Source organism: Schistocerca piceifrons, chromosome 2 (assembly GCF_021461385.2).
Source record: "Schistocerca piceifrons isolate TAMUIC-IGC-003096 chromosome 2, iqSchPice1.1, whole genome shotgun sequence".
Lineage (NCBI taxonomy): Eukaryota > Metazoa > Arthropoda > Insecta > Orthoptera > Acrididae > Schistocerca > Schistocerca piceifrons.
The window spans coordinates 573,773,168-573,787,167 of NC_060139.1; the positions used below are offsets into that span (position 1 = coordinate 573,773,168).

General features: G+C 42.6%; 1 protein-coding gene across 1 annotated transcript in view; it reads right to left on the reverse strand.

Moving 5' to 3' along the window:
- Positions 1-12,959, reverse strand: part of LOC124777165 (SET domain-containing protein SmydA-8) — a 240,848-nt gene extending 227,889 nt beyond the window's left edge. Inside the window, exon 1 of the mRNA XM_047252472.1 lies at positions 12,773-12,959. Coding sequence (XP_047108428.1) covers positions 12,773-12,790 — 18 coding nt within the window. The 5' untranslated portion in view covers positions 12,791-12,959. The remainder of the gene's footprint in view (positions 1-12,772) is intronic.
- Positions 12,960-14,000: the final 1,041 nt, after the last annotated feature.

Genomic DNA, 14,000 nt, shown 5'->3' on the forward strand with positions numbered 1-14,000 from the left:
GGTGGGGAGCGCCAAAGATGACCTCGGTCTGAGGAAGGCCGGCGTGTACCAGATTCCGTGTCAATGTGGCAAGTCGTATATTGGTCAGACGATGCGTACAGTCGAGGATCGATGCCGTGAACACCAGAGGCACACTCTACTGATGTATCCGAGCAAGTCGGCGGTCGCTGAACATTGTTTGTCGGAAAATCACGCTATGGAGTATGAGCGCACGAGGATTCTGGTACAGACGTCGAGATACTGGGACAGCGTTGTTAGAGAGGCCATCGAAATTCGCACCAATGACGACCTCATAAACCGTGACTGTGGCTATAATATTAGCAAGGCTTGGGAACCAGCGATTGGGTTAATCAAGAGTAAATCGAGCAAACGTATAGTTGTGACGACCACGGCGGACAGAGCCATCACACCGACGTCATCTCAGACGCAGTCGCAATCTGTTCCACCGCGCGACCGTGGCGCGGGGCGCAGACGGCGGAGGGAGTGCGCCGCGGGCGGAGGGTATTTAAATCGGCCGCCGTCGCGACCGAACCCAGTTCCCCCTGAGCAGCCATAGCGTATGGATCACCGTACCGGCACGTTCACAGGAGCTCAGTCCGTCAGTTCACCTGATGATGGCAACATGTATGATCGCCGAAATATTGTGCCCGTTGGACACTGTAGACCGGCAGTACACCCGTGGATATTTTGAGACTACATGATGCTCAGATTAGGAGTTTCTACATCAAAATAGTATTGTTTAAGAATCAGTGATTGTGTATTTTCAAAATGGATGTATGTTCAGGTATTGACAGAAGACTGACTCTTACGGACAAACTATAGTTTTTGTTTTTGTGTGAAATAATTTAATTTTGAAACTGACTTAATTAGTTGTCCTTGTTCACTCATATACAATGTTTTCCACAGTATCAAAGAAATGGAATAAATAAAATTGATTCTAAAAGATTTGTGTTTGAGTAATACAAAATTTCGACAGTACAAGGATATAACTTTTGCAAAACTGCTGATTTTCTGTGAAAAATTAAGTGCTTGTATTATTACCATCAGTTCTTTCGTTTTTCTTTTGTGTTAATAATTCATATTTAGAAATCTCTTCAAATTTTTGGCACCAAGTCAGAAAGTGAAAATGTAATATTGAGACAAACACAGTGATAAAAAGATTGACTAATGTCTGTGTAAAGTGTTTAGGGTGTGCATTCTTGTCCGTGTAAATGATGATTTTTTTTTAGGGTGGGTGTTGGGCATTGGTGCTGGCATGTTTTCACTCCGCCGTAATTGAATCCTCTGAGGCAGAGCATTTTAAGTAAATAAAATACCTTGGTATGTGTAGTAAATAGTGTCTATTCACCAGAAGTATGCAGCAAGATTATTGTGTAAAGCAAATAACCACAAATTGTGCAGAATGCTTTTTAAGGCTCTTAAAATTCCTGCACAGCTTAATGGTTTTTCTTAATGACAACAAAAACAAGTTTTAGCTGAACTGTGATACACTTAACACAGTACAAGGCAATCAAAGTCATTTTCATGTGCACTTTGCATTCCTGCCCATTGTTCCGAGAGGAGTAATGGATTCTGCTGCAAAGGTATGATATTCAGCAAGCTCCCGTCTAACATAAAGCAAGAGATTGGGAATTTCTACTAATTCAAAAGAAAACTATTCTTAAATTTAGCAATGCTTTTTATTACTTGAAAATCTAGATTCAACAACTGAAAAGTTCTGTTGGTAACTTGGTAGGTAAGAATGTGTGCTGTAAAGTTATATGTTAAATAGTAATGCACTGCAAGCAAGACTCAGTTTTTGCAGATGTAAGTACCTATTTTGCTTGAAAAATTCAAGTGTAATCAAGTTAGTATTAGGCTACCAGTGGAGGAAAACAGCAAGAACTTAGTTTAACGATAGATGCAGAAGCTTGTTTCAAAATAGCAACCTTCTCCTAACTTTAATTAATGAATTTATGAATATAACTACGCAGTATAGAGATAGGTACATTAACATTAATACAGATTGTCTACAATTTTCTTGTTGTTCCTGTAGATCTTGACTCATTCTACAGCCTGTGGCTTCTCCATCTACAGCGTAATGTTTTTACAGATCAAATTTTGTGCTTTGTATTAGCAGCATGATTAATGAACTACATAAGCCGACGCGGTGGCAGAGCGGTTCTAGGCGCTTCAGTCCGGAACCGCGCGACTGCTACGGTCGCAGGTTCGAATCCTGCCTCGGGCATGGATTTGTGTGATGTCCTTAGGTTAGTTAGGTTTAAGCAGTTCTAAGTTCTAGGGGACTGATGACCTCAGATGTTAAGTCCCATAGTGCTCAGAGCCATTTGAATGAACTTCATATATGCCCAGAGAAGTCTTCTTTAGACCCTACGCACTTCAGAAAGGCATGAAAATCTCAACTGTGAAAGGGAACTATTTCAGAATCCTTGCAGAAGTGTTTCCACGAGTTGATAGTTAGTATGGATCTTGGTCATTGGATGAATGACAAAGATTTAATATCTGGCTCACTGCCCAAGTGCAATCAACATCTTGTAATATATTATGCTTTCTATCTTGATACCGTTTCGGTATCTGTGCTGGATTAAGCAAAAGTCAGAAAATACATGCAGTTATTTTGTGTAAATATTTGACATTATGCACATAAAAGAATTTTCTTTCTTACAAAAGCATACTAAAACATTTCACACATATTCTTGAGGAATCGTTAGAAAATTAATGCAGTGTGCGAAATTGATATTTTGTCTTCCACTTCTGTGGAAGCGGTGAACTGCAAACTACAAGAATTCGTAGTGAAAAAAAAGGGTTCACTAAAAAACTGTCATCTGTCGCTTTGTAAAAAGAACGGTCAATACGTTTCACTTGACCACATGTAAAAACGTAACCATTGCTGTATCGTAAGGAATTTCGGAGAAACTAGGTTAAGTGCACTTCTACCTATGTAACGGCAGTACTATAGTTCGTTGAATTGTCTAAATCAATGCTGGATCTCAGCTATAAATGAGAAAAACTATAACTGTCAACTCCACATCACTCAGCGGGTAATGACACGAACTCGGCTTTTCGCCCTGAATCATGTAACTTAGATATTGCTTTCAAGTCTTAATACGTCAGAGATAGGGACGTGCGCAGTCTATGTTATACGCTGAAGCACCAAAGAAACTGGTATAGGCATGCATATTCAAATACAGATATATGTAAACAGGCAGAATACGGCGCTGCGGTCTGCAACACCTGTATAAGACAACAAGTGACTGTCGCAGTTATTAGATCGGTTAGTGCTGCGGCAATAGCAGGTTATCAAGATTTAAGTGAGTTTGAAAGTGTTGTTATAGTCGGCGCACGAGTGATGAGACACAGTATCTCCGAGGTAGCGATGAAGCTGGTATTTTCCCACACGACCATTTCACGAATGTAGCGTGAATATTAGGAATCCAGTAAAACATCAACTCCGACATCGCTGCAGCCGGAACAATATCCTGCAAGAACGGGACCAACAACGACTGAAGAGAATCGTTCAACGTGACAGAAGCGCAACCCTTCTGCAAACTGCTGTAGATTTCAATGCTGGGCCATCAACAAGTGTCAGTGTGCGAACCATTCAACGAAACATCATCGATATGGGCTTTCGGAGCCGAATGCCCACTCGTTTATCCTTGATGACTGCACGACACAAAGCCTTACGCCTCGCCTGGGCTCATCAACATCGACATAGGACTGTTGATGTCTAGGAACATGTTGCCTGGTCGGACGAGTCGCGTTTCAAATTCTATCGAGCGGATGGACGTGTACGAGTATGGAGACAACCTCACGAATCCATGCACCCGGCATGTCAGCAGGGTACTGTTCAAGCTGGTTGAGGCTCTTTAATGGGCGTGTGCAGTTGGAGTGATGTGAAACCCCTGATACGTCTAGATACGAGACTGACAGGTGACATGTACGTAATCATCCTGTCTGAGCACCTGCATCTATTCATGCCCATTGTGCATTCCGACAGCACAGCATTCCAGCAGGACAATGAGACACCCCACACGTCCAGAATTGCTACAGTGGTTCCAGGAGCACTCGTCTGAGTTTAAACACTTCCGCTGGCCACCAAACTCCGCAGATATGAACATTATTGAGCATATTTGGGATGCCTTGCACGTGCTGTTCCGTACTCTTACGGATTTATTGCTAGCCCTGTAGGATTCATGATGTCAATTCCCACCAGCACTACTTCAGACCTTAGTCAAGGCCATGCCACGCAGGGGCCCTACATGATATTAAGCAAGTGTACCAGTTTCTTTGGCTATTCAGTGTGTATGGTCTATGGTTACAACTGTCGTGGGCCGCTTGCCTTAGGAAACAATACAAGGGCTTTGTGATAGCCATGCATCGAGGCCAGAGGGCATGCAACGTCGTACTGATACGTAGGCAGATACTGCCACGTTCTATGTAATTTTGAATCAGTTAGGTAATCACTGAAATTACATCATTGATTTTCTCAACCCGTGAAGTTTCATTTCGTTTCCTCCTCCCCTTTTGCATTCTTCTCTGCTTTGGTCGGGCAGTGAAGGATTTCGTCCACGTCCTGCACTTGCTTAGTACCGTCCAACGACAATATTTTCCTGTAGAAAGCCCCAAAGTTCCCTAACAATCTTATAGTCTTGAGGACCCCATGTGGTTGATCCTTTATCTATACTGAGCACAGTAACAATCGGATTATTTGGCGTATATTCGGTGGTACTTTAGTTATGTTGTACATTCGCTGTGAAGTATAACGTACTGGTTTCTATAAGGCAATATTCATCACGAAAATGACCTACCTGCGAAGAAGCTCCGTACGATTGTATCCTGGTTATTATTCGACGTTTGGGTAGAGTGTAGAAAACATTTGGAAAGTGTTGGAATATTGATGCCACTTGTTCACATGCGTCTGTTGTTTGCAAGATAGTTAAAGCAAGCTATGTGTTACACGAGTGGTTTTTTCTTGAATACAAACTGATTCTCTAAGAGAAGAATCTTCCCCTTCAAGAATGTCTAAATATTTGAGCTTGGGACGTACTTTAGGAGCGCGTAGCAGATCGACAAAAGCGACAATCGTCTGCTAGTCTGTGTTTACAAGGGCTGGAAAAAGATATGGAAACGCTGCAAGAAATGCTTGAAGAAAATTGCAGATGTTAGCCAAGCTTGCAAGTTGCGCTGTTATATTTGACCACGAACGGCAGCTGTGCAATGTAAGAGGGCGAGTCACTGCAAAACTGAGTGTAAGCACCAAAACAATATGAAGGGAGTTCCATAAGGTGGGACTTGCCCGATGAGGTGTAATTCCCAAGCCATACAACAAAAATGCACATTTCCGTAACGGGAAAACGTGGAGCTGAAACCATAACACTTGGACTATGGCGCAATGGAACAAAGTCATTTGGTTGTATGGGCGTTATTTCACATTGTTTAAAACTTCTGTCCAAGTTTACGTCCAAAGCGTGAAACATGGCGTGGATTTGGTGATGACTAGGATAGCCATATCGTGGTATTGCTTGGGCCCCACGTTTACTCGACAGCGTCGCACTATTGCCGACTATTATGTGTCCATTTCGGTTGATCAGGCCCGTCCCATGGTGCAAATATTTATTCCCCAACGGTGATGCTGTGGTCCAGGACGACAGGCCCCTGTTCACAACAGTTTGCACCGTCCAGGACTGGTTTTGTGAGCACGAGGATGAATTATTGTTGCATTCCCCTGGCACCTGCAATCACCAGGTCTCAATATTATCGAGCCTTTGTGATCTCCTTTGGAGAGAAGGGTGTGTGATCGCTATCCACCTCCGTCACCGTTACCTGAACTTGCCACGATTTTGCAGGAAGAATGCTATAAGATTCCCTTGAAAACCTTACAGAGCGTGTATTTATCCATTTCGAGAAACTGGAATATATTTTGAATGCCAACGGTTTTCCTACACCGTGTTAAGCACGACGATGTGTTATGTTTTTGGTGTTCCACCCCATGCACATTCTTTTATAGGAGTGACCTGGCCTCTTTTCCCATCACACGGGATGGTTCACTGCGCTAGAGATTCTCGATAATTGCGATCTAGTAACTCCTCACTGTTTTCAGCATAAAACCTACTGAGAACTCCATCAAGCCTTGGTGCCTTGTTCGTTTCGAGCAGTCGTAATTTGTTTCCAGTACTGAAGGTGGCTATTTCAGTGTCTCACATTTCTGAGTACGGTAGTATTTTTATTTGTAAACACACTTTTAAATACGGATTTTAATATTTCGGCCTTCTGTCTGCTGTCTTCAGTTTCAAAAACAGGGTGATCTATGAGAGATAAAATGGACTATTGGCTCCGGTCAGTGTCTTTACGTAGAACCAGAATTTCCCATGATATTCTGATGCATCCTCAGTCATGATCTTCCTGAGGAGTTTAGTATAGGCTATCAGTCACTTATATAGCGAAGATGTTGTAGTCTCTGTTTTCGCAAAGTTTTCCAAATAGTACCATTAAATCAAGGTGAATATTTACGTATTTTTGCTTTGTTTAGAACGTATTTATAAAGATAAGTTTTTGAGCTTTAACACAATTGCTCTGTATTTGTCGGACTTGGACCAAATGTAGCCCGTTCACCGTTATTAAGTTCTTTGCTAATGTTTGCTGTATCAGTTCGACAAAATACAAGCTCTCTTTTGGCTTTATTGATGACTTCTTTTGCCAGCCTCTCTCTCATTGGTCTTACTGCCGAGAAGATTGGGTCTGTTTGTTGCCAGGAGGTGTATACCGTCTGCCCAAAGAGTTCCGAGACTGAGTTTGTTGCTGGCGTAAAGGTGACGTCAGCGCAATAACCACGGCGGCAGCTTCAACTAACAACTGCAAACAGCACATGTGCATTAGACCAGTCAGATGTGGGTAAACACTGTAAGTAGTGAAAGTGCGGTAGTAGTCCGTCAGCGCTATCGTGTCACGTATCGCAAAGGAGCAACATCTCTAAATCAAGAGTTCTAGACGTTCTACAGATTATTTTGGAGAAGCGTAAAGTGTGTACACGCACACCTTGACTCCAGAACAAAAACAACGACGTATGAATGCCTGCTGCGGCTTCACTGAAATGTAAAACGCGGACAGTTCTGTTCTGGGAAAAATCATCACGGGTGACGAGACTTGGTGTTAGCAATACGAACCAACCACAAAACGATACAGTCCAGAAATTCAGATGAGTGGTCAACGCTTTGGCGGCATTCAAGCCGCTGTGAAGCGCAAGTTGAACAACTTCCCACAGAAGGACTTATCTGACAGTTTCACATAGTTGTATGAAGTTCTTGTATGCTGTACTCGAGCGAGGGGAGACTAGGAGTATGTACAACACTCGAGGCGTGAAAATCACCATCTTAAATTTTCTCTATTTTCTATTAATCCGGTCTCGATACTTTTTAGACCGACTGGGTAAAATATTTATTGCGGGTGTGTGCTGTTGGGCTATGTGTTCGAGGCAACTGTCTGACATTGTACATCGTATTGCTTCACATGACTGTTTGTCTTGTCGCCGATAACGTATGGGTAAATTTTCCAGACGACACTGGGCAAACTAAAGCCGTATGTTCGGGGTTCTTCCGTGCTGCCGAGTTTAGGCTATTGTTGAATGACTACAACCTGTGTGTGTGTGAATTTGGTAACAGGTAGAAACATACGTCCATTAATCTAAATAGCGCCGTTTACAAGTAAATGAAATGTAACTAAGGAGCCACAGTTGCGTCACACAAATATTTTAATGATCACTAGAATGTGTAATTGTTTTAGAATGTCACGTTTTTAAACAGAACAATGCCAACTGACACTGACAATAGGAAACTAGGGTAAGTCAGAATGCCAGTGGTGTTTTTTTCTGTAGAACAGGCAGTTGATGAGCAGTAGCAGTTTGAAATTTATAAGTAGCGACAATGGTCTTCCCCATCTTTCGGTACTAACACATGGGAAAAAAGTGAATAAACAAATGCTTTGGCTGCCTGCAAAGGTATTGTTCAAAATGCCAGTCGCCTGCTTCAATACAAGCTTCCAGTCTGCCATGTAAAGACTTGTGTACACATTCTCGCTTTTCATCAGAAGTTTTTGCGTGTGCAGCAGTAATACGTCGTTTCATATCGTTCGATGTAGTCAGCATGTCCTTGAAGATAGTGTCTTTTAGCTTTCCTCAACGAAAAACATCTAAGATGACCAAACGTGGTGCCGGGGCTGGGTAAGGTACAGGTCTATTCCGTCTAATTTAACGATTTAAAAACAACTGTTGAAAACAAGCGCTATTCATTGAATACCCATCATGCTGATGCCACTTTTTTTTTCCTAGTCTGCAGCGGAACGTGTAATAATACTTGTGGCGATTAGCACTCCGTCTTCAGGCCACGAGTCGGCTACCGGGACCATCCGACCGCCGTGTCATCCTCATGGAGGATGCGGATAGGAGGGGCGTGGGGTCAGCACACCGCTCTCCCGTCCGTTATGATGGTATTCTTGACCGAAGCCGCTACTATTCAGTCGAGTAGTTCCTCAAGTGGCATCACGAGGCTGAGTGCACCCCGAAAAATGGCAACAGCGCATGGCGGCCAGGATGGTCACCCATCCAAGTGCCGACCACGCCAGACAGCGCTTAACTTCGGTGATCTCACAGGAACCGGTGTATCCATTGCGGCAAGGCACTTGTGGCGATTGCTCTGTTAAAAGGTTGAGATCGTTTTGTTAATTTAGTGTTCCTTCTACGAAAACAGGTCGTGTGAGCTGAAGGTTCACTATTCCACACCACCTATTTACACTCCACGGACGCTGACGGTCCCTCTTAAGAAGCCATTGGAGATTATTTACGAACCAATAATGCATGCTGTGAAGGTTTGCTTGAGCGTGAAATGTTGCTTAATCACTAGGCAAGAGACATGGTAACTCAGGTGAGTCTCATCTTAATGACCAACTACAAAAGTTAACACGATTTGCAACTCGTTGGCATAGATGGAATTGTGTCAGTGGAGAACGTGTAGTACGCTTACCTGACCTGTGCCACTTCCCCGTGCGACTGCAAGGGAACTAACGTGCCAATATACAGCAGCAGCAGCTGGAACATTAAGTTCACCCTCTTCTCCAGTTATTGGATTTGTCCTGTCACGTTTTTTAGGTGTTACTTTTCTATTGTCACATAACTGGTTCAAGAGATTTACAAATACATGTCGAGCTGGGTAACGTCTAGACGAATATCGTTCCAAGCACAGAACACAAGAACGAACAGTATTCTCCACACACCATTAACATGTCGGCTTTTTCAGCGTTGGTAAATACCATCTCCACTAATTCCTACCACCAGAAAATAACTAACAAGTAAGCTGAAACACTATCAGTGTACTGTATAGGCATCAAACATACGAATGGATCAGACGACTGTCCGTCTTTACAGCACGTTCCAATGCAGACTAGGAGAAAAATGCGGTACCAGTACGGTGAATGTTCAGCGCATAGTGTACAGCACACTACAGCATGTCTCCAGTAACTGTTTCCGAATCGTTGGATCGGACGAAGGGGACGTGCACGTTGGCCGGCCTTATTCCCTTGGATTTTTTTTTTCGGGGAAAGCTAAAAGACACTGTTTACAATGACATGCCGCCTGCAGCAGATGACACACAAACGCACACACAAATGCATACACGAACAGATCACAGATACTTCAATAATCACACTCGAAAGTTTGGCAATAACATTCGATCTTTGGCAAAAACATTTGACAGTCGGCAACAGAAACCTAAACATTGCATTGAAACAAGCGTTCAGTTCATAGTGCTGTGGAATGTGGGAAAAAACCGCAAAATGGCATTCACAAGAAGAAGAACAACACCAAAAATGCAACAGGAGCGTAATATGTAAGAAATTGTCCACGCAACCTGTAAGTACAGTTCAAAACATTACTACTTAATAGGACATACCAACCACCAGAACTGTTTATAACCTATAGGCACAGTGACAAAAAATGTAAATTAAATAGCTAACATATGTACATATTCCGGGCCACTGATGATGACTTGCAGAAAATAAAGGCGAAACGCGTATGGCACTAGAATTGTGTTTTATTCAGTTGCTGTCAGACGGTCCATAAGTAAAAATTATCAATATACCGTAATATTACACGCAACTGAGAAAGACAGGACTAAAAAAGTTGAAGATGTCAATAAAGTATTTTGTTTGCCTTGCGGCATCGGGTTGATGTTGTGTATTCTCTGTGACACCTGTTATCGCGCTAGAGGGCGAGGTGCCAGAACGCGATGCAGAAGTCAGCGTTGTCTATTCTGGAGCAGCTAGCGGGACCCGACTCTCCGATTATACGCGATATGCAAAAGTGCATGATGACTACATAGGTAACGTTCTCTACGATCGTGTGAGGGAACTTCACAGCACAAGGTGATAGCGAACTCCAGGAACAAGTTCAGGGTCACTGGTCGAATTTTATAACATGCCATCTGGTTAGTCAATACTTAATAATGTCACATTAATATATTAAATGTTTATTATGTCCTTTAGAGTGTGAGTGATGGCTTCTGATGTACAGTGTCTATCGTAACTAGTAGGACAAACTAACTCTGATAGGAGTATATCATAATAGAAGCAAAGACGATCAAGTAAACATGAATCCACAATGAGCCATGCTTCAAATAATTGTTAGTGTGTGACATGAGTATGATGTATTGTCGCATTTAGTAGAAACGTATTTGAAATATACAACTGGGCTCAAATTTCTCTTACAAAATAATTTGAAGGTGATTGAAAGGAAACTCGATGCAGAGATGGGTTCCGTATTGCATCGAAATGCGGGGACGACACGTGGGACATCTTTGACAGGTACAAGTGTACAGTAATTTGTAATATGTAGCGTGCTGAAGCAGTATTATACTTTTTTGTTAAGACAGAGCATGGGTGTAACTTAGAGAGAATGTACAGGAGTATCATATCGCAAAGTTTACATTTCAAATATAACTGCACTAACCAGAACAATATTTCATACTGAAGACAGTGATAGCTTGTAACCATACTTTCGCAGGTATCTCGCAAACGTCACGTTTGCTGACCCAAGTTTACAGTTTTGCTTCGGTTATCTTATACTTCCACTCGCGTTAGTATTCGCTATCAATTATTATACAATCTGCATTATAGAAAAAACTGAGCTTCAGACATAAATATTGCAATAACATGAGGAATGAAGCATTACTACAAAACACACAAAGGAAAACCACAGAAAATGTATTAAGTGATTAAGGAATCGTAAATTAATCAGTCTCTATTATTAAATACATATTGCCTATTTGAAATAGCTTTCACGAAAATTTTTGCAAACTATGAAAGACACTATTATAGGACCCCATAAATTGATAATTACAGTGTTGACATCTAGATCCAAATGAATATCGAACGGACTCTCATAAATGAAAGTATTTACAACACACTGACAGAAAATTCTCATACCTAGTGATAAACATCGTTGAAAATGAGTAATTCAGTCAAAATTATATCTTATTGTATCAAGAAACATTGATCGAGTAACATTCCGGGCCTGGGTAAGCAAATGCAATGGTTATTTGTGTCGGATAATAAAATCAAATTTGATATAATTATAAAATGAGCCTGCCGAGATATACAAAGTTAGTTAGTTAGTTATATATTCCATAAATCACTTGAACGATTCTTTTATCGGAATTATATGGATCGAGTCAGTTTATAAAATATAATACACGATTACTGTTAACATTAATCAGCAAAGTATCACTTTATTCCTACTCATGGTATCAAACTTAAAAAAGATTTTTTATTTTATTTTTACTGGCTACCAGTTTTTAATTAGAAATTCTTCAAGAAAATAGAAGGATTTGTTCAGGAGAAATGATTTTACGTCAAATTTAAAATTATCTTCGCTACCTGTGAGACATTTTATATTATTGGGCAAATGATCAAAAATCTTTACTGCTGCGTATTGAACTCCTCTCTGAGCCACTGACAGCTTTCACATGCCGTTTTTCCCTCTAGTGTTGTAGGTATGTACGTCATTGTTCTTCTAAAATTGTGTTGCATTTTTTACGACGAATTTCATTGCCGAAAATAAGACTGAAAGGCAGTTACACACTAATTCCTAGGTGGAGCTAGTAGACCCCTACGTTGTAAATCTAGAGAGTACATTACCAAAGATCCTTTCATAATCTGTAAAGTTTTCTCGCATCAAATACTATACCTTATATATTCGTGTACTGTAGCTTATATTTTTTTTTTTGGTTTCGCAGAATACCTCCAAGAAGTTAAGTATCACAATCACGCGTTTATGTTGTTTCTGTGAGAAGTCCTCAAGTTAATACCATTCTCCAAGTGCGAAGAAAATGTGCCACTGTGTAGCAAACCTGTTTTTGACAGAGTTAAAATAAGCCGCAGTTTATGTAGGATATATGATTCGTTTTCACGCAAACAAAATTAGTTCATTTAACACTACACTGTAGAAGAGATTTTGATGGATGCATTTTTCTCGCCGCCGATTTGTGGCAATAGAAATATAGACAATATCCACGGTCAGGCTTTATTGAGCAACAACATAGCATTTTTTCTAACACCGCTGTGGATTAACACCAGTGCGTTTCACGAGGTGTTCCGCCGCTGTGCTGGAGGTGTTAGTGCAGGTCCGGCACGCGCAACACTGAACACGGAAGAAGACGGGGGCAGTCCGCCGTGGGGTCCCAGAGCGGCGGGAGCGCCGTGCTGTCTGCTGAGCAGCGTACGCACTCACCGAGGGCGCGGCACTCATGGCGGGTGTCTGGGTGTCTGCCGGCGGCTGATAGCTAAGCTACCGCGGCGGCGCCGCCCTCGCCTTTATATACGGGTGGCGGTGGCGGCGCGGGCGTGAGCCGGAACCTTCTGGGCGGCAGCAGACAATTGGACGCCTTTGGTGCCGTGCGCGCAGGCCGATGGACGCTAGCCGCCCGACGCTGCCGGCCGGACCGCAGCTTCGCTTATTTTTGGCGCCCGCGATAGGAAAGCGATGCAGACCCTCTCCGCGCATGCGCGCTGCACTTTGCCGGCACCTTTGCGGTCGCCGGAGGAATGTCCGGCCTTCGGACAGGAAGGCTGTGAATTGTGCGGAAGCATCCCAGACGACGACAGAAACGATGTACAGCTACACATATACATCGTCCGTCCAAAAAAGTTCTGATTTTATTCCTGACATATCAGCGGCACTAGAGCAGTAGCTACGATGGAAGCCTGAGCTAACAACACGTGTGCCTTCGTCCAATCTGTTGTGAGCAGCCGCGCTGGATTAGCCGAGTGCCGGCACGGTAGCTCAGCGTGCTCGGTCAGAGGGTTAGCTACCCTCTGTAATAAAAAACTGAGTGAACGGATCAACGAACAACCTGAACGGGTGTCATCGGACGTCCGACCCGAACGAATTCAACGAACAATATAGAACAAGCCGGCACGGCAACTCAGCATGTTCGGTCAGAGGATTAGCTGCCCTCTGTAATAATAATAATAATAATAACTGAGTTAATGGGTCAAAGACGAACTGAAACGGGTGTCTTGCGACGTCCGCCCCGAGCAGATACAACGAACGAAAACGAACAAAAGAAGATTAAAAAAAAAAGCGGTCTAAGGCAATGCAGTCATGGACTGTGCGGCTGGTACCGGCGGAGGTTCGAGTCCTCCCTTGACCATGGGTGTGTGTGTGTTTGTCCTTAGGATAATTTAGGTTACGCAGTGTGTAAGCTTAGGGACTGATGACCTTAGCAGTTAAGTCCCATAAGATTTCACACACATTTGAACATTTTTTTTCTTTTTTTGTGTGAGCAATGTTAAGTAGTGGACGTGCGGCCCTAGTGTGTCAACGCTGTTGTGACACAAATTGCAATGGTGCAACATTCGTAAATCAAAAATTTAAGACGCTCTCCAAAATGTTTTGAAGAAGAGACAAGTTTGTCCTCCACACCGTGACACCCAAACAAAAAAAAGTGACGCGTGGA